Here is a 26,404-nt window from a genome sequence, read left to right as displayed (position 1 = left end):
CGCGCAGATGTCGTGGGGAATCAGAAGTCCGTGGGTCGTGCTGAGGTCGCCGAAAATCTCAATGATAACATTAATAGCAATTCGCAAGGTAACATGAGGCTTGTCCGTTATTTTTCGGGAATGAGAGCTAAGTGACACTGACAGTTGACATCGTTTTTTTTTCTATCCCGTCCCATTTACTACGCGCCAAGGAATTAATTACTGGAATCTGCCATTTCACCTCACAAACGTCATATCGATCATTTAAAAAATTATATTTAATCAATAAAATGATATAAAAATAAAAGAGCTGCATTTCCGTGATCGCTATAATGAATACTATCGGGAAAAAATATAATTTGCCTATCTTCAAAAAACTTTACCTACCCAATTGGCGTCCATGATGTAAAGCCTAACAAGTTCCTTTTTAGCCCTCGCCACGTTGCGGATTTTCGATGGAACTAATTTATTTTAATGGCAATTATTTTGTTTGACATCCGACATTGAAAGTCATTGAATGTCACCGATGTAAACAAATCGAAAATGATTGTAAATATTTCAGGATAATAATAGATTTTGCAATCAAAATGCCCAAAAAAATTCACACCGATGCTAAACAAATAATTTTAAATACATTAATATACTTGCGACAGAAAAAGGATACGGGATTCAGTAGCATTCCATTAAACAATGTTGTGAAATTATTTGTTGACATGACGGGTACTGATTTTCATAGTGAGTTTGTAATAAACTGGTTAGTTTTGTACTAAATATGAATATTAATTATTAAATTATTATTTTTCTCATTTAAGGCGTCTTTAGTGCTATAATCAAAAATATTTATTATAAGAATGAGCCATTACCACCACGAGTGACTGAATCTGGTAAATATATATACGGAGGTCGAATATTTAGAATCAAATTATGGCGGATAGGTAAATTATTCATACTTAATTATCAACTAAACATGCTCTTTCGATTGGGTTTCGATTGGGAAACATACTTCTACAACTCACATGTACATAATTGTATACCTCACTCGCTCTTGCACGATGCCAATACACACTGTCCCGACTATTCATGACGTACACGTATTGTTGCTATATGTAAGCTGTTTGTAGCGACATTATATCAGGGCTAAAAAAGAACTTGTCAGGCTATACATCGTTTATTCTAATCAGAGATGTGAAAATTACTTTATAAAAAGTATTTAAATACAAAATACAAATACTTCCTTGATAATACTATTTCAAATGCAAAATACAAAATAGTTTGTGAATTTGTATTTAAATACAAAATACGAAATAGGTATTTTCATAATACTTTTTAAAAATACAAATACTTTGCGATAAAAGGTACTCTGAGTAGTGAATACCTAGTCTGAATTTAAAAGTATTACTAGGAATTTCCGAGTTGAAAAGACTCTCTTTATTCTTTGAAATCAATCCCCTATCTATAGTTCGTTTTTTTAGCATTAGAAAGAACTTGCAAGAAGGTAGGCGATCTTGACATGTCTTTTAATTGAAAAACGCTTTTTAAAATTCAAAAACTATTACTTATGAAGCAGAAGAATATAAATGATCGTATTAGATTCATAATTGTTACATATTTGCCGTAAGTTATTTTTTAAATGTGTTTTTCAATTAAAAGACACCTTAAGATTGTTTACCTAATTTCTAATGCTAAAAAAAACGAAGTATAAAGTGCATTTTCTAGTTGTTTGCTCATATTAACCGGTAGGATGTAGTGTAGGTATGGATGATGGTTTTTAACGGCCAACTTTAAAAGCATTAATTTGTAATGTTTTACACCTAGTATAATGCCTCTCGTTAGTGTGATGAAAATGACTCGTTTGTGTTTCACCAGGGCAGAAAAGTTTGTTCTCCTCTCGTGCCTTGAAACCCTCGCAACACTCAAGATCCCACTTTTTTAACCACTCGCTACGCTTGTAGTCATGTGCGACGTTACTAAACAGATTCAACAGTTCCATGTTAAAAGAATCAGAGAGAGAGTTGCCAGGATTGTAACATCAGCTGAGATTGTAACTCCTACCTACATTAATTACCTACCTACTATAAAGTATTTTGTATTTTGAAAATAGGTCCCAAAAACTATTTCAAATAAAATACAAAATAGTTTTCTTCAAAAGGTATTTAAATACAAAATAGGTATTTTGCATTTTGTATTTGCATTTTAAATACAAGTATTTCAAATAAGTCACATCTCTGGTGATTATATTCTCTTTGGTTTATTCTTGCTAGAGTTAGACCAAGATAAGTCTGCAACAACTACGTGTGCTATCAAAACCGTCGCAGAATTGTCTTGGACTAACTCTAATCATGTATAGAGTCCTCCTAGTGAATATTGTATTCTTTGCTCGAAATGCAAGGGCCCACCATGTAGGGCGTCAAGGGTGTGTCGCATAGATATCTATAGATCCGCTGTCATCGTCAGATAAGATAAGCTTAGTCGAGTGGCGATTATTTTAGCTAACTAAAATCGGTCAACTGACCAAAAGTCGTTCGCACTATAGACGAGCGAGTTACAAGTGAGTAGAAAATGAAAGGCTGGTTCGGTTCGGAGTATGATGTAAGTGTGGCCTTGTGGCTCTGCAGCTGGTGAAGAAACTGGTAGTGATGAGTTATCCATGCCCTCTACAGGTGGCAAATCGGGAGATGGCAAGTGATTATCTGAAGGTGACCTTACTGGCAATATCGGCACTAAGTTATGCTGTACCTGTTCAGGCAGCGGCGATAACGATCCTGAGTTCATATCTAGGTTCACCTCAGCGATAGGCGATGATGGAAAAGGAAGCTGGTAAACACTCCTCTCTGCAGCTCGTGGTGAAAGAGGAGGCGTTGGCATATTCTCCATTTCTCCAGGTGACTGTGATGCACGAAGTATATTATTTTCAAATAATAAAGGCAAGCCAGGGAGAGATTCAATTGACATAGTATCTGCCTCAGCCGCATTTGTACTGAAAGCCGACGAAGCTAGCCCTTTTGGTGGGTTTACGTGTCGTGCGTAAATTAAATATGCTTCCAGAACTAAAGGAATCGCCAGAATCTGAATCATTTGAAGCCGAAGTTTCGATTTTAGATGTAGGTGGTTTTGAAGTAGAAGGTCACGTGTAACTTACAGAGCTGTCACTTTCTGAAGAAGTCCTGGATCATAATCCTCATCGGTACCGTATTCCCCGTCATCGCTAAAGGAGTCCGGCGAACCTTCTCGGGACGAAAAGTCTTGAAACAGTTTCAGAGATGCCTTGTTTTATTACATGAGCGGACTCCGATGCGGCACACAGCGAATACTGCGGGGTGCACCGACACTTTGGGCGACGTGAATGAACGTTGTGTGTGTGAATGTAGTCATGTGTGCGTGTGTCAAAGTCGTTCACATAATACCGACAAAACTTGATAAATTGTGGCGGTAGGCATTTGATAATTGTAAGCGTTGTGGCACAGGAATTAGCTACTAGGGTCATAGTAAGGGCTCTTGGCGTTATACGACGTAGTGCGAATTAATGAACATTTAAAGTTGAAGTCAATAGACGTTGTGTCTCTTATTATGATATAATATTGACGTTATAAAACGTTGCTGGGCCGAACGTGTTAATTTAGTCAAGTGGCTAGTATTTGAGATACTAAACGTGTCTGAACACCAAAAATTTAGTCAAGTAGATTACTAAGAGTGGTGGGGGAGCTAACTCGCCAGAAAACATAGATTATAATGGATCCACTTGATTAATTCACTGACTACCTTATCTACTCGACTAAATGTGTGTTATCAATTTAAATTTTCTTCTTAGTTTTAAGTTAGTGATAAGTTAGGTCCCCACCGAAAATCAGCGCTGCGGCTTACCGTCGTAGCATTACGCTGAGTGGGGGTCCTATTTAACGTCTATGTCTCGATATTAAATTTGTAATTTAAGTTGTTGGTAAATAAATGTATTTTCTTTCTTTTCTTTCTTTCTAAATTGTTGGTGTTCGGACACGTGATACTCGCCACTCGACTAAATTACTAACGTTAGTCCGAACTAGGCTTTAGTATGATGTCACCGCGGTTAAAAATGTTTGCATTTCAACTACATTTAGAATATTGTACGCTTACTCACACATAGACAGTGTACTTAGACGTGCGATCTTGCGCTCTAGTTGGTACACACACACGCTAAATTGATGGTAAAAATGACAACCGAAAGGGTAATACAATATTATTTCTCGACTCGTACCAAAAATGCGCAGCCCAATATTTGAAAGAGATTAGTGGATGCGGATTATGGGGTCGTACATTATATCCCTGTGAAAAGAGTGGCTTCGAATTATCGCCCCGGACCAAACTTGCGCGGACCGAGAATGCTCAACACAATAATTCACGTATAGCCTGACAAGTTCTTTTTTAGCCCTGATATAATGTCGCTACAAACAGCTTACATATAGCAACAATACGTGTACGTCATGAATAGTCGGGACAGTGTGTATTGGCATCGTGCAAGAGCGAGTGAGGTATACAATTATGTACATGTGAGTTGTAGAAGTATGTTTCCCAATCGAAACCCAATCGAAAGAGCATGTTTAGTTGATAATTAAGTATGAATAATTTACCTATCCGCCATAATTTGATTCTAAATATTCGACCTCCGTATATATATTTACCAGATTCAGTCACTCGTGGTGGTAATGGCTCATTCTTATAATAAATATTTTTGATTATAGCACTAAAGACGCCTTAAATGAGAAAAATAATAATTTAATAATTAATATTCATATTTAGTACAAAACTAACCAGTTTATTACAAACTCACTATGAAAATCAGTACCCGTCATGTCAACAAATAATTTCACAACATTGTTTAATGGAATGCTACTGAATCCCGTATCCTTTTTCTGTCGCAAGTATATTAATGTATTTAAAATTATTTGTTTAGCATCGGTGTGAATTTTTTTGGGCATTTTGATTGCAAAATCTATTATTATCCTGAAATATTTACAATCATTTTCGATTTGTTTACATCGGTGACATTCAATGACTTTCAATGTCGGATGTCAAACAAAATAATTGCCATTAAAATAAATTAGTTCCATCGAAAATCCGCAACGTGGCGAGGGCTAAAAAGGAACTTGTTAGGCTTTTTTTTACTCCCATCGAGACCACGGTAGTAGTCCGGCTGAACATGACATGGGGGTGCATTAAATTTCGACACTGACAAGTTGACATTGACAGTTGACATACGGAAATAAGACAATCGACACTGTTTGGATTTGGAATTTCCATTGCTCTGCAAGCATTTTTGGAGTCTTCCCAATCCCATTGTTATTTCTATAGTAAATAAAATAACACAATAGATGTTTCTATCTATTTAACCGTGTTCACGTACTGAATTTATGAGTTTTCAGAATGGAAGCTCAATTCCCGGTACTGTGTGCTTTTACGCCTTTGAAACCTGGTTCTGAGAAATTCCAAAGAATCCCTATTACAACCAACGTCGTAAGTATTTCGAGAAAGCAATTAGTGAGCAGTAATTAGCTTAAGAGATCGATTGTAGCTCCAACTCTTGAAGTAGTGTATTTATTTTCTAAATAGCACAAGTACATCCGTTCCACACCAATTTTGGTGGCTAGCCATAAGCCGCGCGTGGCGCTGTCGCCACCTAGCCGCCATATCTGTCCTGATCGTAACAGACGCGCTTTGTTAGAGAGTGAGTCTTCTGTACCTAGTACTATTATTTATTCTGTGATAGCACACACAGTTTATTGTATTAATAACATTATCATAGACTCTTTAATTCCGTTACGAGTGTTTTGTTTAAATATAAAACTATTTTTTTAAATCATCAATCATTATAACAAACAAACAGTATATACTGTAAACAATAAAATGTAATGTTGTTAAATTGCACAATTAGTTGCAACTGTAGAAGAAAATAGCACAAAAGAAAATAACAATATGGTCTTTATTAACACTTTCGCAACCGGGCAAAAAACGGCGCACTACCCCAGAAACCGGTCGTCTATATCTGCGTATAAAACAACCCTCGGGGCGGGTTGTCCGGCATCTGAGCAAACATTACGAGTGCCTACCAGGTGGGTTCTCGGTAGTGAAAGTGTTAACTTTCATTTACAGTCGATTTCTGTTTAATTTCTGAAAGATTGATAAGAAACATTCCTATGAATAAAGTTTTGTATTACATTTTATCATCATTATCTACTATATTAGAGATAAAGTAAAGGGACTATTCAGTAATTACGTCATTTCAAGGGGTGGGGGGGGGGGGGTCTGGACTGGACATCAGATGATGGTAGCAAGACGTAGGAGGAAACAGGGTCATTTGAAGCATCATTTTTGGATCATTTTAGGGGGGGGGGGGGACAAAAATGATCAAAAGTAAATGACGTATTTTATGAACAGCCCCAAAGTGCCATCATAGCTATAAGACAGTGTCAAGTATGGATATGATTATTGCACTTTTACCCCCTTATTCATAAACGTTTGCTAAAGTTGACAAGCCGATAATAATCGTTTGTCCCTTTCCGACGTATTGGTATGGTGAAAAGGGACAAACGATTATTATCGGCTCGTCAACTTTAGTACACGTTTATGAATAAGGGGGTTAGAGTCTTGTCATGTCATGCGTCACTCTCACTTACACACTAGTTAGAAATGGTGTAGTGGAATGGGTTTGGTTATTAAGTAATAGTTATTTATAGTAATAGTAATAGTTATCGAGGAATATTCACACTTGTATCGTACAAACTTTTACAGTACATATGGCCCTTTAAACTTTTAAGTTTTAACATACCCACGAAAAGTGCTATTTTACGCACTAGTGCGGGAAAATAGGACCATATGTACTGTAAAATAATGTAAGCTCTGTAATTTTCAGTTCAAGCTTGGCCGTGGACAGCACAACACAGTTGTCATACCCTACAAATGCCTCTCAAAAGACCATTGCTTATTCAAGAAAGTAGAAAGCAATTGGCTGATAGAAAACTGTAGCTATTCCAGTATAAAAGTTAACGATAATAGGCTCCGTAAAGGTGAAACACACAAACTGTGTGATCAAGACATTATTAAGTTGGAATCATCGAACGAATTGGTTTACAAATTCATGTCAAATACAAATACGAAAAGCCCAAAGTGCAAGAGACGCAAACTCGATGAAAATGTACAAAATGATAATAATTTAAAGAAAACTGAGTCGACAAGAAGTATGCGTAGTGATATCAATAAGAATCTAAACGATACACAGATAAATATGAAAGAGCAGATATTATTGGAGCAGAGTAAGAGAGAGAAAGAGATATATGATGACTATGCTGTTCGTATTGAGAAACTGAAGGGGTCTAAAAAGAATGTGAAGAACCAGAAGGCTTTGCTTAAAATGCGGAGAAATGCTCAGCTGGAAATCAATAAAGTGAAAATGGAGGAACGGATAGCTTCTGCGATGGTAAGTTTTGTATTTTCTTTCATCTATAATCTATTAAGATGCCCGGCAAACGGAAACATGGTCGCCCTAAATCGACTTGGCGCCGTTCTGTGGAGCAAGAGCTGGGTGTATTGGGGATGGGGTGGGAGGAGGCTACCCAAGCTGCCCAGGACCGGAGTCAGTGGAAGAAAAAGATTCGAGCCCTACACCCCAGCAGGGGGTAACAGGATGGAAAGAAGATAATCTATTAAGCCCTTTTATTCTGAATTAAAGTATGTCTCTAAGGGATCATCCATTAATTACGTCACACGAATTTCTAGGTTTTTTGGCCCCTCCCGTAATTACCCTTGTCACGCTTGGTCACATTTTGCAAATCCCTCCCCACCTGGTGTGACGTCACATTTTAGGCAATTTTGTTTTCAACGAAATCGGCAATACTAACTCGGCATTATTTTTATAATTAAAAAAATATTTAACCTAAAAGAAATATTAGTAATTTTATAACACAAAACCAATTAAGAACGAAAATTGCCTACTTCCAAAACTTCATTATTTAAATGTACAGCGAATGAAAATATATAAATTAATTTTCGGTTACTTACTGATGAATAGTGATGAAGTTAAAATGACGTCACAATGTTTGTGACTCCCCCCTCCCCCCTGTCACAACATGTCACATTTTCTTGACCCCCTCCCACCCCCTAAACGTGTGACGTAATTAATGGATGACCCCTAAGCTCAGTGTGCCGCTTGGCAAAGGCCTTCTCCAGCTCTTTCCATTGGGGTCTGTCGCAGGCCACTCTTCTCCAGTTCGGGCCCGCTGTGAGTAGGGTTGCCAACTTTTTTTTGGTGGAATATTAGTATTTTCCAGAATAAGGCATCAAAAATATAGTACATTTCAAAAAAATATAGTACTTTTCCCACCCACAAAATGGACGGACGACCTTGTTAAGGCCGCCGGAAGACGCTGGATGCGGGTCGCTTCCAACCGGTGCGAATGGAGGTCCAAGGGGGAGGCCTATGTTCAGCAGTGGACGTCTTATGGCTGAGATGATGATGATGATGATGATAGTACTTTTAGATAAAATACTAAACATGAGTGTAATATACGTTTAATCGGAAATATAGTATTTTAGCGTACTATATATTTTTTCAAAAGTATATAGTACAAGTAAGTAAGTATATAGTATATAGTATATAGTACCGGGGAGCCGGCAGGCCTCGTCGGCGATGGCGGGATAACTTGGACTCCTTCTTGAGAGGCTGGCCAGATATTGCACTAAATAGAGACGAGTGGAGAAAGAGGGGGGAGGCCTTTGCCCAGCAGTGGGACACAGTGGGCTCTGAATAATAATAATAATATAGTACAGAGAGCCAAAATATAGTACAATACTATATAATATAGTACGGTTGGCAACCCTAGCTGTGAGTTTGAGTTCGTCCTCCCATCTTGTTCGAGGTCTCCTCTGGCTCCGTATGCAACCTCTTGGGTACCAATATGTTACGATTTTGCTCCATTATTCCTGCCTGTCTCTCAACATGTGGCCAGTCCTCCACTACTTTGTATGTTACCACTCAATTACAAGTCTATGTATACATGTAAACAGTTAAATACAGAGAGAAAAAAAACCGGGCAAGTGCGAGTCGGACTTGCGCACGAAGGGTTCCGTACCATAATGCAAAAAAAGGCAAAAAAAAAACGGTCACCCATCCAAGTACTGACCCCGCCCGACGTTGCTTAACTTCGGTCAAAATCACGTTTGTTGTATGGGAGCCCCACTTAAATATTTATTTTATTCCGTTTTTAGTATTTGTTGTTATAGTCTGTAGGAATCCGGCCTGTTTTGAAAAAAGTCGTCGACATCTCTTCTAAATACCTAAAACTGGTATGGATGTGTTCCTCGTGATCTCTAGAATACGAATTGACCGGTTTTAGTTTATGGAGGGGGGGACGTAACGAAAAAAAGGGGGGCAAAGATGGCGGCCGACCATCATTGATATTTGTTCACATCTTGAGTCCTATGGGACCGATCGGTTCGTGTGAGGTGTCTTTTGAAAGAGTATTAAACGTGCTATTATTGTTTCATAATAACCGTAGTCATAACTGTAGTCGTTTACAAAATATTTTATAATATTTGATTTTTTACCGTGCATGGATGGCATAAGTACTGCTTAAATATGCGTCTAACTTAATAAATTACAACTATACCGCAATTATTTTATTACAAAATATACGAGACATTTCATTAGCTTACCAAAAACATAAGTTTTATTGGTGTATGATATTATATAACCAAGTAATAACGAATTTTGTTCAGCATGGGTCACTACACAGCGTCACGTAAATGGCGGGCGACCGACGTGAACTTTTCATTATTTCTCGGGTTCTAATTTATTGATCAATTGGTGATAGATACCATTTGAAAGAATATTAAACGTACTATAATTGGTTTTCAATAACTGTAGTCATAACTTTAGTCATTTTTAAAATAATTGAAAACATATAATTTTTTACCGAGCATGCATATGAGTACTACTAAAACATGCTTCTAACTCAATAAATTATAACTTTACCGCAATTAATGTTATTACAAAATATACGAGACATTTCATAAGCTTTCCAAAAACATAAGTTTTATTGGTGTATGATATTATATAACAAAGTAATAATGAATTTTGTCCAGCATGGGTCACTGCGCACTGTCATATAAATCCCAACAGATAATTAGGCGACACTTAGCACCTATTTTCTTACCTAAATACATAGCCTGGCTAGATATCTAGAATAGCTACATATTTAGTCTTAGTTTACAGTTTACAGGCTCTGGTGACATAAAAGTGTTTTTAAAGGTTCATCTAAAGATTTAAGATCTACAGTAGCTGTTTTGGGCGCTATAATGCATGTTAAGCTGCTAGTGTTATAGCTTATAGCTCAAAGTGAATTGAACAAGCTTAACATCAAACATCAAACATCAAACATCAACATTTATTCAGCAAATAGGCCACAAGGGCACTTTTACACGTCAACATTGAATTTACATAAAAGCAAAAATAATAACATCAACAATTTTATAAAATAAAACTAACAATTCAATCTAACGTATTACAATTACTAAGAGATGTATATGGTCTCTTAATGTCGAATTACATACAAAATACAGATAAAAAAACACACAAAAAAAATCTATAATATTTAGAGGTGTAAATGTCTCTAGGTGTCAGAACTATAATATTATATAGTAACAGCTATATGAGTAATAATCTGCAATTTGCACTTAAGGTTCTAAACGTGTGATAAAGTCTTCTACTTATAGCTTTTTATATCGCAATCGCTACTTAACTCTCTTGTATGACTTACAGTCGAATAGAGAAGTTGTGAGTCGCTATTATAGATCTAAGATCATGTAGTTACAAACGAGCGTTATTTAAATACCGTAGCACTCTCTAATCTCATAAATGTCAATAGAGTCATACGTATAAGCTAAAACTACAATGCCAAACGCCAATGAATCAATAGATAAGCGAAAACTATAAATTAGACCGTAAAATAAAATAGTAAATAAATATAGATATTTTATTCAATAATGACTGGTTTTTATTTACTCGCCATTAGATTTTACTTCAAGTTATCACATTGTGAGCTTACAAAAATGCAACGAAAGTAGATAGTGGCAAAGGAAAATAATGTGCAATTACCTTCTTGAGTGCCTAATCGCCTATTACAAATGTTGACCATAAATGCTTATTTAACATCTAAAGCTGAAACTATCACCTATGTGGACCTACGCTGCTACTCAAATAGTAGTCACTTATTTTGCATCCTGGAGCGTGCGGCGCAAATATCCATTTAAAACGCCACAAGCCTCAGATCTCAAGACAATTTTAAATTATTAACTACGGAGTGGGTTTGAAAACGTTTTACGTGTAGACGTGAGTCAAATAACAACACAGATATTAAGTACTTTATATACAGTGATCTTGCAATCATGAAAGCTACGAACTTAACGATGTTATAAACCTAGAACTGGGCTTTTGTCAAAACATACTTAAGTTTCCTGTGATAAAAGACAAAACAAACAAACCATCATTTTATATCGATATTTTATAACATAACCTCACATTTTGGATACCTACATTAAAAAATGTACTGTCTAACAATAATAGAATGCTGCTGGTAGACCAACAAGCAAACACACGGCGCGGCGAGCACCTTCTACCAGGCGCTCGCCGCGCCGTGTGTTTGCTTGCTTGCTTGGCGAAATTGGTCCTGGCATACATATATGTTTATAGTTGTACGGTAACTAAACAATATTTTTGGAAAGTTAATCAATACTTTGTTGATTTTATCCCAAAAATTTCTCGCTATATTTACTACATTTCTCGCTATATTTACTACATTATCTCTTTCTCAAATTATTTCAGCCACTAAGCAAACCTCTATAGGTAAAAATTAAACATCATATTTAATATTTTTTTAAATGGTTAATTTTGGGTCTGAGATTTCAAACAATCAAGTATTCACAGAAAATTTAATATGCTTGCACATGGTATCCACCAAGTATTAGAAAAATAGAACCGGAAATATAATGAAAACTCAACGATGGCCGGGCGGCATTTACGTGACGGTGCACAGTATCTTAGCTGAACAATTAATGATTACATAGTTATACAACATTATACAGCAATAAAACTTATATTTTTGGATAGCTAATAAAATTTCCCGTATATTTTGAAAACATTTATTGTGGTGGTGTTATAATCTATTGAGTTAGAAGCATGTTTTACCAGTACTTGGTCCATGCACGGTAAAAATCATATATTTTCAATTATTTTGTAAATGACTACAGTTATGACTACGGTTATTAGAAATCAATTATAGTACGTTTATTATTCTTTCTAAAGGTATCCATCACCAATTGATCAGTAAAATATAACCCGAGAAATAATGAACAGTTGAGGTCGGTCGCCCGCCATTTACGTGACAGCGTTTAGTGACCCATGCTGAACAAAATTCGTAATTACTTGGTTATATAATATCATACACCAATAAAACTTATATTTTTGGAAAGCTAATTAAATTTCACGTACATTTTGTACGAATATTATTGGTGTAAAGTTATAATTTATTGAGTTAGGCGCATATTTTATCAGTACTTATGCCATCCATGCACGGTAAAAAAATCATATATTTTAAAATATTTTGTACATTACTAAAGTTATGACTACAGTTATTAGAAACCAATTATAGTACGTTTCATAACCTTTCAAATAGTACCTATCACTAATTGATCAATAAATTAGAACCCGAGAAATAATGAAAAGTTGACGTCGGTCGCTCGCCACGTGACGTTTACGTGACGCTGCGTAGTGACCCGTGCTGAACAAAATTCGTAATTACTTGGTTATATAAGATCATACAATAATAAAACTTATATTTTTGGAAAGCTAATGAAATTTCTCGTATATTTTGTAATAACATTAATTGCGGTAAAGTTATAATTTATTGAGTTAGACGCATGTTTTGTCAGTACTAATGCCATCCATGCAAGGTGAAAAATCGTATATTTAATTTTTTTTTGTAAACGACTACAGTTATGACTACAGTTATTATGAAACAATAATAGCACGTTCAATACTCTTTCGAAAGACACCTCACATGAACCGATAGGTCCCATAGGATTCAAGATGTGAACAAATATCAATGCTGGTCGGCCGCCCACTTTCCCCCCCTTTTTTTCGTTACGTCCCCCCCTCCATAAACTAAAACCGGTCAATTCGTATTCTAGAGACCACGAGGAACACATCCATACCAGTTTTAGGTATTTAGAAGAGATGTCGACGAAAATCGTGAAGGAGAGGACTTGTGTTTAATTTGCCTATAGACTATTATAGCGGCACGGTTCGTGAGATACAGCCTGGTGACAGACGGACGGACCGACGGACAGCAGAGTCTTAGTAATAGGGTCCCGTTTTACCCTTTGGATACGGAACCCTAAAAAAACGAACTATAAACATATGTAAACATCCCTATTTCAGGCACAAACAGAATCAAACGCAAACAAACGTTCCAAAGACAAACCGGACAATCAGAATGGACAAGGGGACCAAAGAACCAACGACCAATCAGAAGCCAGGCGAGAGCAGGACAGGGCGCGGATGAAAGAGAAACGGGAGCTGAAAAAACTTCGCAGGGAAACTAGGCGGCTAAAGCTTGATAAAGAAAAAGTAAGTTTTAACAAATAATCCATACTAATATTATAAAGGCGAAAGTGTGTCTGTCTGCCTGTCTGTTACCTCTTAAGCTGAACTGATTTAGTTGAAATTTGGTATAGAGATAGTTTGAGTCCCGGGGAAGGGCATAGGATAGTTTTTATGCCGGAAATCATCCCTAAAGAAAAGGGATGGAATTGAGAAAGTTAATAAATTGCCTGATAATTGATGTAAGCAATGCGCGAAATGAATGATTGCTATTAGCATTATCCAGGCGCTATACCTACTTTAGCTGCTGTCACTAATTCCACGCAGACGAAGTCGCGGCCAAAAGCTAGTAGTAAATAAACCCTTTGGGCTCCAAGAAATCGCTTCCGAAATGACATTCAAAATTCAATTCTCAGTTTAAAACTACAAGGGTGCATGATTCATCCCTGAATCGCTCTCAAACTTCGGTTTTGTAGGAAGTGTCATTTCTGTACGGTAGTACTATTATTGTTCTTATTCTGTGACTACGTGACTAAAACCGGCATCGTCTTGGGTCGTCCCATTCGTTTTTCGTCATGTTCTTAAATTCAAAAGTCAAAGTCAAAGTCAAAAATACTTTATTCATGTAGGCCTAGTAACAAGCACTTATGAACGTTTTACATAATAATATATTATCTTAAGCTAATTATCAGAGCAATTTATTGAAGTTAATATTATTCCATAGTAATATTGGATCGTCAAACATAAAAAAAAATTGTATAAAAAATACTAGTCTAGAATGTTTCTAGAATAAAATCTAAATGTCAATAACAAATGTCAATAAAACTTAACAAAGAAGTACATACATTGAATTATCTATTTCGAGTCACCATTAATCCCACGTTGTTTTATCACTCATGTAGTCTTGTGTGGTATAATAAGCTTTAGAAATAAGTTTACGCTTTACATAATTTTTAAATTTATTAATTGATAATTCAGTAATATGGTTTGGAAGTTTATTATAAAATCTTACACAATTACCCATGAATGATTTTTTAATTTTATGGAGCCGTGTGAAGGGCACTGCGAGCTTATGTTTATTTCTAGTATTAATATTATGAATGTCACAATTTTTCCTAAAATTAACAATATTTTTATGTACATACAGAATATTCTCATAAATATATTGACAGTGCACTGTCATTATGTCAATTTCCTTGAATTTATCTCTAAGTGAGTCTCTATGGTTCAATTTATATATTGCTCGAATAGCCCGCTTCTGCAGAACAAAAATGGTATTTATCTCTGATTAGTCCTATTCTGCTCTCGTCACTCATGCTACATTGAAAGCCACCGACGATTGTGACGAATGTAGCATGAGTGAAGAAAACAGAATAGGACTAATTTAAGAACTTGACGAAAAACGAATGGGACGACCCAAGACGATGCCCTAAAACCTAAGACTCCCCCCTGTAACCAAGCGTGGTATTTTGACCCCCCCTCCCCCCCAAACTGGTCACGTAGAATTACGTTCTCTAAGGCCCACTTGCACCATCCCAATAACCCGGGGTTAAGCGGTTAAACCGTTAACCCAGTGTCAAATTGTACTGGTAACCATGGTAACTCCATTTTAACCGGTAAACCCCAGGTTAGACGGTGCATGTGGGCCTAAGACTGCCCTTGAATCTTAAATAGGGTTTGCACGACGGATCCGAAATGTATGGGAAGATCCGCGGATCCGGATCCAGATCCGTATAATTTCATACATTTCGGATCCGGATTGCAAACCCTAATCTTAAATTATTAATCTTGCAGAAGCTAAAAGAACTAGAGAAACAGAAACTACGCAGAGAGAAGCAATTGCAAGACGAGTTGGACAAGGTGAACAAAAAGCTGGCGAAAGAGAGGGAGCTACACGAGAAAGAGAGAAGAAGAGCTGAGCAGCTACTCAATCAGAAGAAAGAGGAACTTAAAAAGGTACCTGAGTATACTGAGTATTTTAATTTTTAACAAGTAGAAACGTCTGCGAACGATGCTATTAAACTTAGAATAAATTTAAAAGTGGAAAAATTACTGTCTTGGGGAGACTTGAACTCACGGCCTCTGGATCGATACTCCAGCGCCCCCCCCCCCCCCCGACCTCTTGACCTATAATATGGTGGAAAGATTTGCTGGCTAGGGATGAGGTCTTGGTGGCTCAGATGGCAGAGCGCTGGAGTATCGATCCAGAGGCCGTGAGTTCAAATCTCACCCAAGACAGTAATTTTTCCACTTTTAAATTTATTCTAAGTTTATACTGAGTATATTGAAATTTCTCATGCCTCCTCTATAGTTCTTTTTTTTTAGCATTAGAAAAAAGGTAAACAATCTTGATGTGTCTTTTAAACGAAAAACACATTTTAAAAATAAGTTACGGCAAATATGTAACAATTATGAATCTAATACGATCATTTATATTCTTCTGCTTTCATATGTAATAGTTATTGATTTATAAAAAGCGTTTTTCAATTAAAAGACATGTCAAGATCGCTTACCTTCTTGCAAGTTCTTTCTAATGCTAAAAAAACGAATTATACACGATGGGCCAACGCCGGCCACTTTAATAAGGGACGCAGCCATGCGGTAGAATGAGATAGCAATATCACTTGCTCCCTCTAACGCATAAATGCGTCCCTTGGAGTGGCCGGCGTTGGCCAATCGTGTAAAGGCGCCATCACAGATGATGATGTAGTAGTAGTAAAATACTTTATTGTATAAAAAGAAATATAAAACATGAAGGAACACACATCATTAGCACAGAATAAATAATAGTACTCAGTACAGAAGACTTACTCTCTAACAAAACGCGTCTGTCACGATCAGCACAGATATGGCCGCTAGGTGGCGACAGCGCCACGCGCGGCTTATGGCAAACCCCAAAATTGGGGCCGAACGGATGGACTTGACTTACCTGTAGCAAAGCGACGAAATCGCAGAGTGAGCCACGCCTGTCATTAGTACAAAGGCGCACATATACCTTTCAGGGATCTCTTCCAGTTAACCCTTGAGCAATTGAGGGAGAATTATTATGTATATCTATTGTCGCTACAACAAAAACCGGCCAAGTGCGAGACGGACTCGCGTTCCAAGGGTTCCGTACACAATTTTTAACAATGTATTTTTAGATGTGAAAACAAGCGCTGGTGGCCTAGCGGTAAGAGCGTGCGACTTTCAATCTGGAGGTCGCGGGTTCAAACCCCGGCTCGTACCAATGAGTTTTTCGAAACTTATGTACGAAATATCATTTGATATTTGCCAGTCGCTTTTCGGTGAAGGAAAACACCGTGAGGAGACCGGACTAATCCCAATAAGGCCTAGTTTCCCGTCTGGGTTGGAAGGTCAGATGGCAGTCGCTTTCGTAAAAACTAGTGCCTACGTCAAATCATGGGATTAGTTGTCAAGCGGACCCCAGGCTCCCATGAGCCGTGGCAAAATGCCGGGATAACGCGAGGAAGAAGAAGAAGTATTTTTAGATGTGAAACGCGAGTGAATTGCCTTTAAAAAACCTGTAGGGGTCGGATCAAGAACTAAGTAATTAGTCCGACCCACGCTTGACTGCATATTTCTAATAGGTTTTCCTATCATGTATCATTTTTGTGGCTATTATCTTAATTAACTTCTAAACTGTTTATTTTAAGATTACTAAAAAACCGGGCAAGTGCGAGTCGGACTCGCGCACGAAGGGTTCCGTACCATAAGGCAAAAAAAAAACAAAAAAAGCAAAAAAAAAACGGTCACCCATCCAAGTACTGACCACTCCCGACGTTGCTTAACTTTGGTCAAAAATCACGTTTGTTGTATGGGAGCCCCATTTACATCTTTATTTTATTCTGTTTTTAGTATTTGTTGTTATAGCGGCAACAGAAATGCATCATCTGTGAAAATTTCAACTGTCTAGCTATCACGGTTCGTGAGATACAGCCTGGTGACAGACAGACGGACGGACGGGCGGACAGCGAAGTCTTAGTAATAGGGTCCCGTTTTACCCTTTCGGTACGGAACCTGAAAAAATTGTCATTCTCAACATTAGCTCTTTTATTTAATATGTAACATGATATAGTTTAAAAAACATTATTTTTTAATTTTCTCCTTTACCGCCCAAAAAGTGGCCTCCACGTTTAAAATTCATTTGTTTACGTAAGATGTCCGTCTGTGGGTCACTAATTTACATACCTATGTGTACCAAATTTCAACTTAATTGGTCTAGTAGTTTCGGAGAAAATAAATTGTGACAGACAGACAGACAGACGCACGAGTGATCCTATAAGGGTTGCGTTTTATCCCTAAAAAGTACGGTACCCTCGGTGGACGAGACCGACTCGCACTTGCCGGTTTTTAGGGTTCCGTAGCCAAATGGCAAAAAACGGAACCTTTATAGATTCGTCATGTCTGTCTGTCTGTCCGTCCGTATGTCACAGCCACATTTTTTAATTGATGTTTATGTCTGTCAAGGTCTCACCAAGCACCAGTTCCAACTCGAAGTTAGACATGGAGTCGGAACTGCAGTGCAGCATATGCTCGGAGCTGTTCGTCCGCGCCACCACACTCGGCTGCTCGCATAGCTTCTGCCGGTACTGTATCCGCAAGTGGACCGCCAATAAGAAGGAGTGCCCCATCTGCAGGTAATAATGGATTAGGGCGCAAAATGACGTAGTCAAAATGGGTTATCCGCAGATGGTCTAGAACGCAAAATGACTAGTGTGTTGTTTTGCCTAAATCGCAATTAGTCTACATCGCAAACGGTCTAGAACGCAAAATGCCCACTTTTTATATCACCACATTTTACATAGGTAGGTTAGGTTCGTTAGGTGTCTTCAAATGGCCGAAGGGCAAACAGCAAAGAATAGTCGACATCGCTATAAAGTTAAGGTAAAGCGGAAAAAATAATTCGGGCATTTTGCTTTCTAGACCGTTTGCGATGTAGACTAATTGCGATTTAGGCAAAACAACACACTAGTCATTTTGCGTTCTAGACCATCTGTGGATAACCCGTCAAAATGTCCCTTTGTCCCAAAAACTTCGATTGTTGTGTTTCACGGTAGGCCATGTGATTGACCTAGTGACGCATGATGTGTCATTGATGATGTCAATGAGGTTTGTTTACTGTATGTGCTAGTGGTGCCACCTACGCAGAGCTTTGCATAATATTCCCTATTGGCCTTCTTTTTTTTCAGAGCGGCCATAACTTCGGAGTGTAGAAGTATAGTGCTCGACTCGCTGGTCGAGAAAATGACGGAATCCGCGGAGGCCAAGAAGAAACGCCAGGAGCTGGTCAAAGCCAGGGACGGTACGTTCTAGCAAAGAGAATTACAGAGAGAGTTTAGAGGCATGCATATAATTGGCGACCTCCTATAGTTCGTTTTTTTTAGCATTACAAATAAGGTAAACAATCTTGATGTGTCTTTTAATTGAAAAACACATTTTAAAAATAAGTTACGGCAAATATGTAAGAATTATGAATCTAATACAATCATTTATATTCTTCTGCTTTCAAAAGTAACAGTTTTTGATTTTTAAAAAGCGTTTTAAATTAAAAGGCATGTCAAGATCGCTTACCTTCTTCCAAGTTCTTTCTAATGCTAAAAAAACGCACTATAGCCTATACTCTGTATCTTTAGGTATTTAAATAAAAGTAAACAAACAATTTGTACATTTTCGGGTTGTTATAACATTTATTGGTTAACCAACCAAATACAAAACCGCGTGGATCAGTCACGGAACGACCTGACTTTAACCTACATTATTTGATCGTGTAATGTTTTCATCTACCCTCAACTGGCTTAATCCATTTGAGGGTAGGTTTTGTTTACTTTTATTTAAATACCTAAAGAATCTAAAGATACAGAGTATAGAGGGCGCCTCGCGTATTTTTAAATTCGGGATTATTAAATTGCTCGGTTGCTATTAAGTACTTCACTTTATCATGCACTGGCAGGATGTTTAATTTCTTAAATAAGACCGTATCATATTTACTACAGTTAGCTTTAGTTTTTTTTATCTATTATATTTTTTAATAACCGCACTTGTAAGTCTAATATTTTGTCCAAATAAGTTTTAAAGGTGCGTCCATAAGCTATCAAGCCGTATCCAATTACAGCGTCAGCCAGTGCATGGTATAATATTCGTAATATTTTATTATAAACTATATTTTTACAAGCTTTTATTTACTTTCACCTGTCCCGATCTCTGTCAGTCTGTAATCAAATCTTGCAAGTTAAATTTGATCCATTCCCGGTTTGCGATTGAGCTGAAATTTTGCATGCGTGTATAAATCGGATGACAATGCAATATTATGGTACGAGCTGATCTGATGATGGAGACAGGAGGTGGCCATAGGAACTCAGTGATGAAACAACGCAACCTAATTGTGTTTGGAATCTCTAGAATACCCCGGCAACCTTCAAATCAAGAGTGAACAGGCACCTTCTGGGCGAGCTCGCTCCATCGTAGGCCACGTCTACGCCTCGGCTAGTCTGTGGCCATGAGTAAGCCCATTCATAATAATAAAAAAAAAATTTGTCTCAATGAGTATTAGTTGTCTGTCGTAAGAAAAGTACAGTCAACGATAAAAGCTTGTACCAAAAATTAAATTTTTGCCAAAAACTTATTTAAACTAATAACTTTACACTGTATAGACCTTAGTCTATTACATATTACATCTATGTGTATTTTCCTATTTATGTTTTTATCTATAGTTAGGCCTAGGTACCGAGACTGACTGAAATAGCAAGACACGTTCGTACGTTTCCGTGAAAATACGATGGAAAATAATTATACACTACATCTGTACGTGTTTTTGTAACTTGTGTGCTAAAAAATCTTCATCTTGTGTTGCTTTGTTTTCAAATATAGTTTTTATTTTCAGAACTGGAGGCTAAGGAACCCACAACGACTGCCAATAGGTATGATCTTCAATATCTTTCTATGATTATTGGGTGCTAGCACAGAATAAATAATAGCACTAGGTACAGAAGACTCACTCTCTAACAAAGCGCGTTTGATGGCGACAGCGCCACGCGCGGCTTATGACTAGCCACCAAAATTGGTGTGGAACGGATGTACTTTTAGCTACCTGTTGCAAAGCGGCGAAATTGCGGAGTGAGCCATTGCATGGTGGGGGTAAGTAAAGCGATCGCAGCGCATGCGGTGGTGAAAATTGGAACTAACGGAGGATAGCCTCTTTAACATTTCATACAAGTTATATGGCTAAAACGGAACTAATTAACGATTACTCCTGAGTTATTAATTTACTGTATGAAATGCTTAATATAATAACGAACGTATTTATTTTGATAATTATTGATGCTGTGTAAATAGCTTTACTAATGCCACATATTAATACGTGATCTTTTTATACAGGGTGCTTCCTGTAACAGGAGCAATAAATTAAACTAACGGCTGTACTCCTCAAACTGACCAACATTTGTTCAGCAACTTTAAAAAATTATGAATCCTTTAAACTTCCTCTTTTTCATACAAAATAAATATTGCCTTCAATGTACGCTGACATCAGTGTGTTTGACGTTGCTTGTCACGCTGTAAACATGACAAAATTTGCAATACCTACATTGCGTCTTAGAATAAACTTTAAAGTGCAATAAAAATCAAACCATGAGTTATTTTCAAAAGTTGCTGAACAAATGTTGGTCAGTTTGAGGCGTACAGCCTACAGTTTAATTTATTGCTCCTGTTACAGAAAACACACTGTATAAGAATGGGTATAGTAAGTTATCTTCTCGCTACCTAATAGACAATTTATTTAACTTTCAGCGGAAGCCAAAACTACCTCTTCGATCCCAACTTTATCCGTGATTTCTTGCAAGCCGAGAACTCGAACTCTGAATCAAGCTACCACGGCCGAGAATCTTCACTCGAGCCGGATTCAGACATGCTCGTACCCATGGACACGGACTCGGAGCCTTCTGGCTTTGGTGATTCTGATGTGTTCTCGGGTCGCGACGAGAATGGAGAATCGGAGTATGATGAGCCCGAGAATGAAGAGAATTACGAAGGATACTCGGGGGAAAGTGATCGTGAAAATGACGAGATTTACGATGAAGGTGAGAATTCTCGTGTTTATTTTTACACGCCTTACCGTTATGGTATTCGGGTTATGTATGTTGAATTTTAAACGACTCAAAAAAAGGTTTCTAAACATAAACACCCAAGATGGGGCTTCGTAGCCCATTTTTTATAACTATTTTCGTCTTTCGTTATATTTGTCTTAGACAAGTTTGATATTTAAAAAAATCTTACTATTTTTACTAAATATGTTCCCAAAATTGGATAGTTATGCGTTAATATTACCATAAAAGTGGGCGATGTATATTGTACTAAACGAAACATCTTTTCAGTAACTTGGCTGGCACAAATCCAAAATGGCGGCATTTTAATTTGTATTGACCACAAAAATAAGTAAATTTTCTGCGTGTATAAATGTTCTAAAATGCCTCATCTATCACCCCTTAAAACTACGTACGACAATTGTATAAAAATAAAATTAATGTTGGAAATAGAAAAGTTTATGTGCCAGAATACGTTAGAAATGATAGTACCTACCTATTTTATAAATATTTGTACCTGTTTAAATTCTCCAGCGCCGGAAAACGAGGAAGAAGAAGAGCACGAGGGCAACTCGGAGAACGGCGGCCACGATGACGAGAATTATGATGAAGTCGAGAATTCTCCGACAGACAACGAAGATCAAGTACGTTATTGAATAGGCTACTTTCCTACTAGTCAAATCAGCTTCTTTTAGAACTGTCAAAACGATTTTTTTTTTATAAATAATTACACAGTTTGGTCACAGAATAAATAATAGTACTACCGTACAGAAAGGAAACTTCCTACAAAACCGAAGTTTGACAGCGGTTCAGGGTCGAATCATGCTATCCCTTTCTAACATATGGCACTATCCCTTTCGGCTATTTAGGGTTGTCAAAATTCAAGTGATTATCTTATCTGTGGTCGTGCACGCAAAAGGAAGTCAAGTGGTGCCAACCCTAAAAATTGCTCGGAGCAATGCTGAGCCGAGCGGAGCCGAGTTTGGCCGAAGTCAGGAGTTTCGCACCCCTGGTTTGGTCGACATAGTGACCAGTGACTGCTTTTTTTGTGAAAAGATTGGTGTCGTGGCCGAAAGGGCGGAGAATAGATCAGATTCGATACCAAAACGACTATTATTCTCGCAATCGACACGTGTTGGTCGTCCTAAATACCGTTGGGCAAATAGAGTGGAGGCAGAGGGGCTACCGCCAAAACCGAAATTCGCAAATTACAGGGAACTTTCTCTCTTTACTCCAATGAAGGCGTAATTAGAGTGACAGAGGAAAATCCCCGCAATTTGCGAACTTCGATTTTCGCGGTTATAGCCCAGATCTCCGTGAGCTCGGTGTCGGCGAAAGCTGGCGGGATACCGCTCTGGACCGATCAAAGTTGCGTGCTCTTGTGTTGGAGGCCAAGACTCATTTTGGGTCACCACGCCAACCAAGTAAGTAAGTAAATAATCGACATCTAGCATCGAGTAGCGGAATTATCAGTACCGCTACTTGATACTAGAATTCTCGAGTGTCGCGTCTCACGAAAATTGTATTGAACAACAATTTACAGCATATCTTAAAAGCACAACTACTTGAAAATAGACCAACGACGTTGAACGAGTAGATAGATAGTCCGGTTAATGCGGTTATAATATTAGCTGAAAACAAATGTTGAGCATTAGACTTCGGCCGTCGGAACATCTATCGTCAAGTAGTAGTAATGCTAATTCCCCTACTCGATGAGTGACGAGTGAGTGAGCACTCTATGTATTTTTTTCTCTATGGTATGAGTGGTATGACCCACATATTTACCCTCAGAATCACCTCACCACACCACCTCATGGTCAGACAAAACAAAATGTGACGTCCCACGGGTAAAGGTACCTTATGGCGGTTGGCGCTTACGCTATTATTAACGTCGCTCCAATATTATTGCGGCGCTATGCGACGTAAGCGCCAGCCGCCATAAGGTACCTTTTGCCGTGGAATATCACAAATCATCTTTTACTGCTCTTAGAATATTTTAATTATGCCCGGTAAAACTTATTAACCCTTTACCATGCCGACAGTTCAAAAATTACTATCGAATGTTAGTCTTACTCATCGAAAATAGAACACATGTAAACCTTAGCCTGATAAAGGGTTAACCCGGGCCATTTTGATAAAACAACTAGAAAATCTGCTTACTAGCAGATAAATTAAAATATTTTCAGTTTTTAAAAAAATGGCATCCAAATCGGTTCACCCGTTTAAGAACTAAGTCGGCATAGACACACACAGCGGTCGAACATATAACACCCCTCTTTGCGTCAAGGGTTAAAAAGGCATTTTTGCTCCTCCAATAAAAATCATACTTAATTTCAGGACGAGAATGATCCGGAATACCATGAAGGTGAAGAATCGGCGTCGGAAAATTACGATGAAGGAGAACCAGAGAATTATGATGAAGGCGAGAATTCAGGGCCGGAGAATTATGATGAGGGAGAGAATTCAGGGCCGGAGAATTATGATGAGGGTGACAATACAGAACCAGAGAATTACGATCAAGGTGAAAATTCAGGTCCTGAAAATTACGATGAAGGTGATAATTCAGCTCCGGAGAATTATGATGAAGGCGGTTATTCAGCGCCCGAGTACGATGGAGACTCGTATGCGGAAGATGGCGGTGACGATGATGATGATTATTATTAATAAAAATATCACACACAAGAGTGGATGTCACGGAGGTTATGCCGAATTTCTTTAGAACCATTTTTGTGTTGTGAACACTGAACACTCATGTGACGATTCTATGAAACTCGCTTTTAGTTCGTTTCATAAACCCACACACCGTATTTTAATGACGTTCTTTATGTATCAGTCACATTTAACCTATTAATAATATGTCGTTTTAATAATAGTGTTTTATTATTACAAGCTTTTATTTATAGGTAGTTTCACCTGACCGTTTTCTGTCTGTCTGTAATCAAATCTTGCAAGTTAAATTTCATCCATTTCCCGGTTTCCCATTGAGCTGAAATTTTGCATGCATGTATAAATCGGATGACAATGCAATATCATGGTGCCATCGAGCTGATCTGATGATGGAGACAGGAGGTGGCCATAGGAACTCTGTGATGAAACAACGCAACCTAATTGTGTTAGGGGTTTTTAGAATTGTCTCGATGAGTATTAGTTGCCTGTCGTAAGAAAACTACAGTCAGCGATAAAATTAACTATATTAAATACATATAATAATTATTGACTTTTTTATTGCAATAAGTACAGTCAACATATTTATATTACAAAGTAAAACGAATCGGAAATAAAACTAACACAGTAATACTAATATGAATGTACCCTTCTCTCGTAATAACTAATAATAATGTTAACTGTGTACATTAGTTTGATATAAAGAACCCGCAAATGATATGACGTATGTCACCGCGCATAAGTACAGTCCAAGAATTTAATTTCCGACCCATTTCGTACTTTGTCACAGTGACAATCAATATGAAAGCCGCTGGAGACCTCATACGGTTGTCACTGTGACAAAGTACAAAATGGGTAGTAAATTAAATTCTTTCCCCCTTATTCATAAACGTTTACTAAAGTTAACAACCCGATAATAATCGTTTGTCCCTTCCCATCATACCAATACGTCGGAAAGGGACAAACGATTGTTATCGGCTTGTCAACTTTAGTAAACGTTTATGAATAAGGGGGTTTGACTGTACCTACAGTCAGCCAATTTGATTCCTAGGTCACTACATGTAGAACCATGTCATAATGAAACAACTAGTTCATCCTCTACGCCAGTGCTTATTGAGTGTTGTATGGCATTTATATAGTAGTTACAGAGACTAGGTTTTATAGTGGCCTATGGGAATCGATTCGGTTGACTGTACAAACACTGTCCCGGAGAGCCTGCGCCCTTCAAGAGTGTTCCTTTATGGGCATTGTTTAGATCAACTAAAGGAGTCCCATCGCCGGACAAGGCTCGTAGCCTTTGTAAAGAATCCTTGGAACATAAAAAGAAAGCGTCCGCCATTGTGATCCGGGCGCCGCCGTGGAAATATCTCTACATCTACACTTAGCAAACAAGAAAATCGGCGTTTTCCTTCTTAATAACACAGTAATTACATGTACTGATGTGCCGTCAAAAACGTTATTAAATTGCGAAATTTCCACATAGTGAAATTTAGATAAGTTCTCATATTTTTGAATGGGAATAGAAATCTACCATTTCCAGACAAAAAAATCCATTGAATCCAAAGAAATTTTCATGATTTCGAAACTCTCCGCAACTGGCATGTCTGTATTCACATGTGCAACTGAAAGATAAACATTAGCAATCATAACTCAGGGTAGAGGTACAGGGCAACAGAGATGACCAGTATGTTCACACCCCCGCGCTTTTCTCCTTCAATTCGACTCCATAACTTTTCAATTCTATATACAGGGTGGTAAGATAAGTCGGGCCCTGGAGGGCAACTACCTTAAATCCTAAATCTGGCTCATTTTACTCAAAGGAGACATTCCTTTATTTTTTTAAAGAAACAAAACAGCATTCAAAGATTCTCTAAAACTCGCTTGCCTCGCCCGGGACTCGAACTGACTAAAAATTCCAAAAAATAAAAGCTCGCAATTTTATTCTACTAGTCGACATAGTTAATGTTAAGGTGGTTCGCCTAGGTTACTCAAAACTTAACTCTCGCTAGATGGCACCACTTTTGCAAAATTTCAGATTTTATTTATTTGTTAAATG

The 26,404-nt window shown here is 37.7% G+C and overlaps 1 protein-coding gene, 1 long non-coding RNA gene and 1 other non-coding gene across 3 annotated transcripts; 2 read left to right on the top strand and 1 right to left on the bottom strand.

The window, feature by feature from the left end:
- The first annotated feature begins 5,238 nt into the window (after positions 1-5,238).
- Positions 5,239-24,554, top strand: LOC134676376 (E3 ubiquitin-protein ligase RNF8-like). Its single transcript, XM_063534740.1, has 10 exons — positions 5,239-5,466; positions 6,863-7,426; positions 13,442-13,630; positions 15,398-15,559; positions 18,074-18,243; positions 18,796-18,908; positions 20,487-20,523; positions 21,392-21,681; positions 22,219-22,328; positions 24,022-24,554. The coding sequence occupies exons 1-10, from the start codon at positions 5,377-5,379 to the stop codon at positions 24,346-24,348; spliced, it is 2,052 nt and encodes a 683-aa protein (XP_063390810.1). The 5' UTR covers positions 5,239-5,376; the 3' UTR covers positions 24,349-24,554.
- On the top strand, positions 15,769-15,841 carry Trnad-auc (transfer RNA aspartic acid (anticodon AUC)). Its single transcript has one exon. It is a non-coding gene; the product is annotated as a tRNA-Asp (tRNA).
- On the bottom strand, positions 19,274-20,329 carry LOC134676456 (uncharacterized). Its single transcript, XR_010099927.1, has 2 exons — positions 20,236-20,329; positions 19,274-19,778 (listed from the first exon to the last, which is right to left on the bottom strand). It is a non-coding gene; the product is annotated as an uncharacterized LOC134676456 (long non-coding RNA).
- Positions 24,555-26,404: the final 1,850 nt, after the last annotated feature.

This window comes from Cydia fagiglandana, chromosome 24 (assembly GCF_963556715.1).
Source record: "Cydia fagiglandana chromosome 24, ilCydFagi1.1, whole genome shotgun sequence".
Lineage (NCBI taxonomy): Eukaryota > Metazoa > Arthropoda > Insecta > Lepidoptera > Tortricidae > Cydia > Cydia fagiglandana.
The sequence above is the reverse complement of the archived record's forward strand: the minus strand, read 5'-3'. Positions and strand labels throughout refer to the sequence as shown.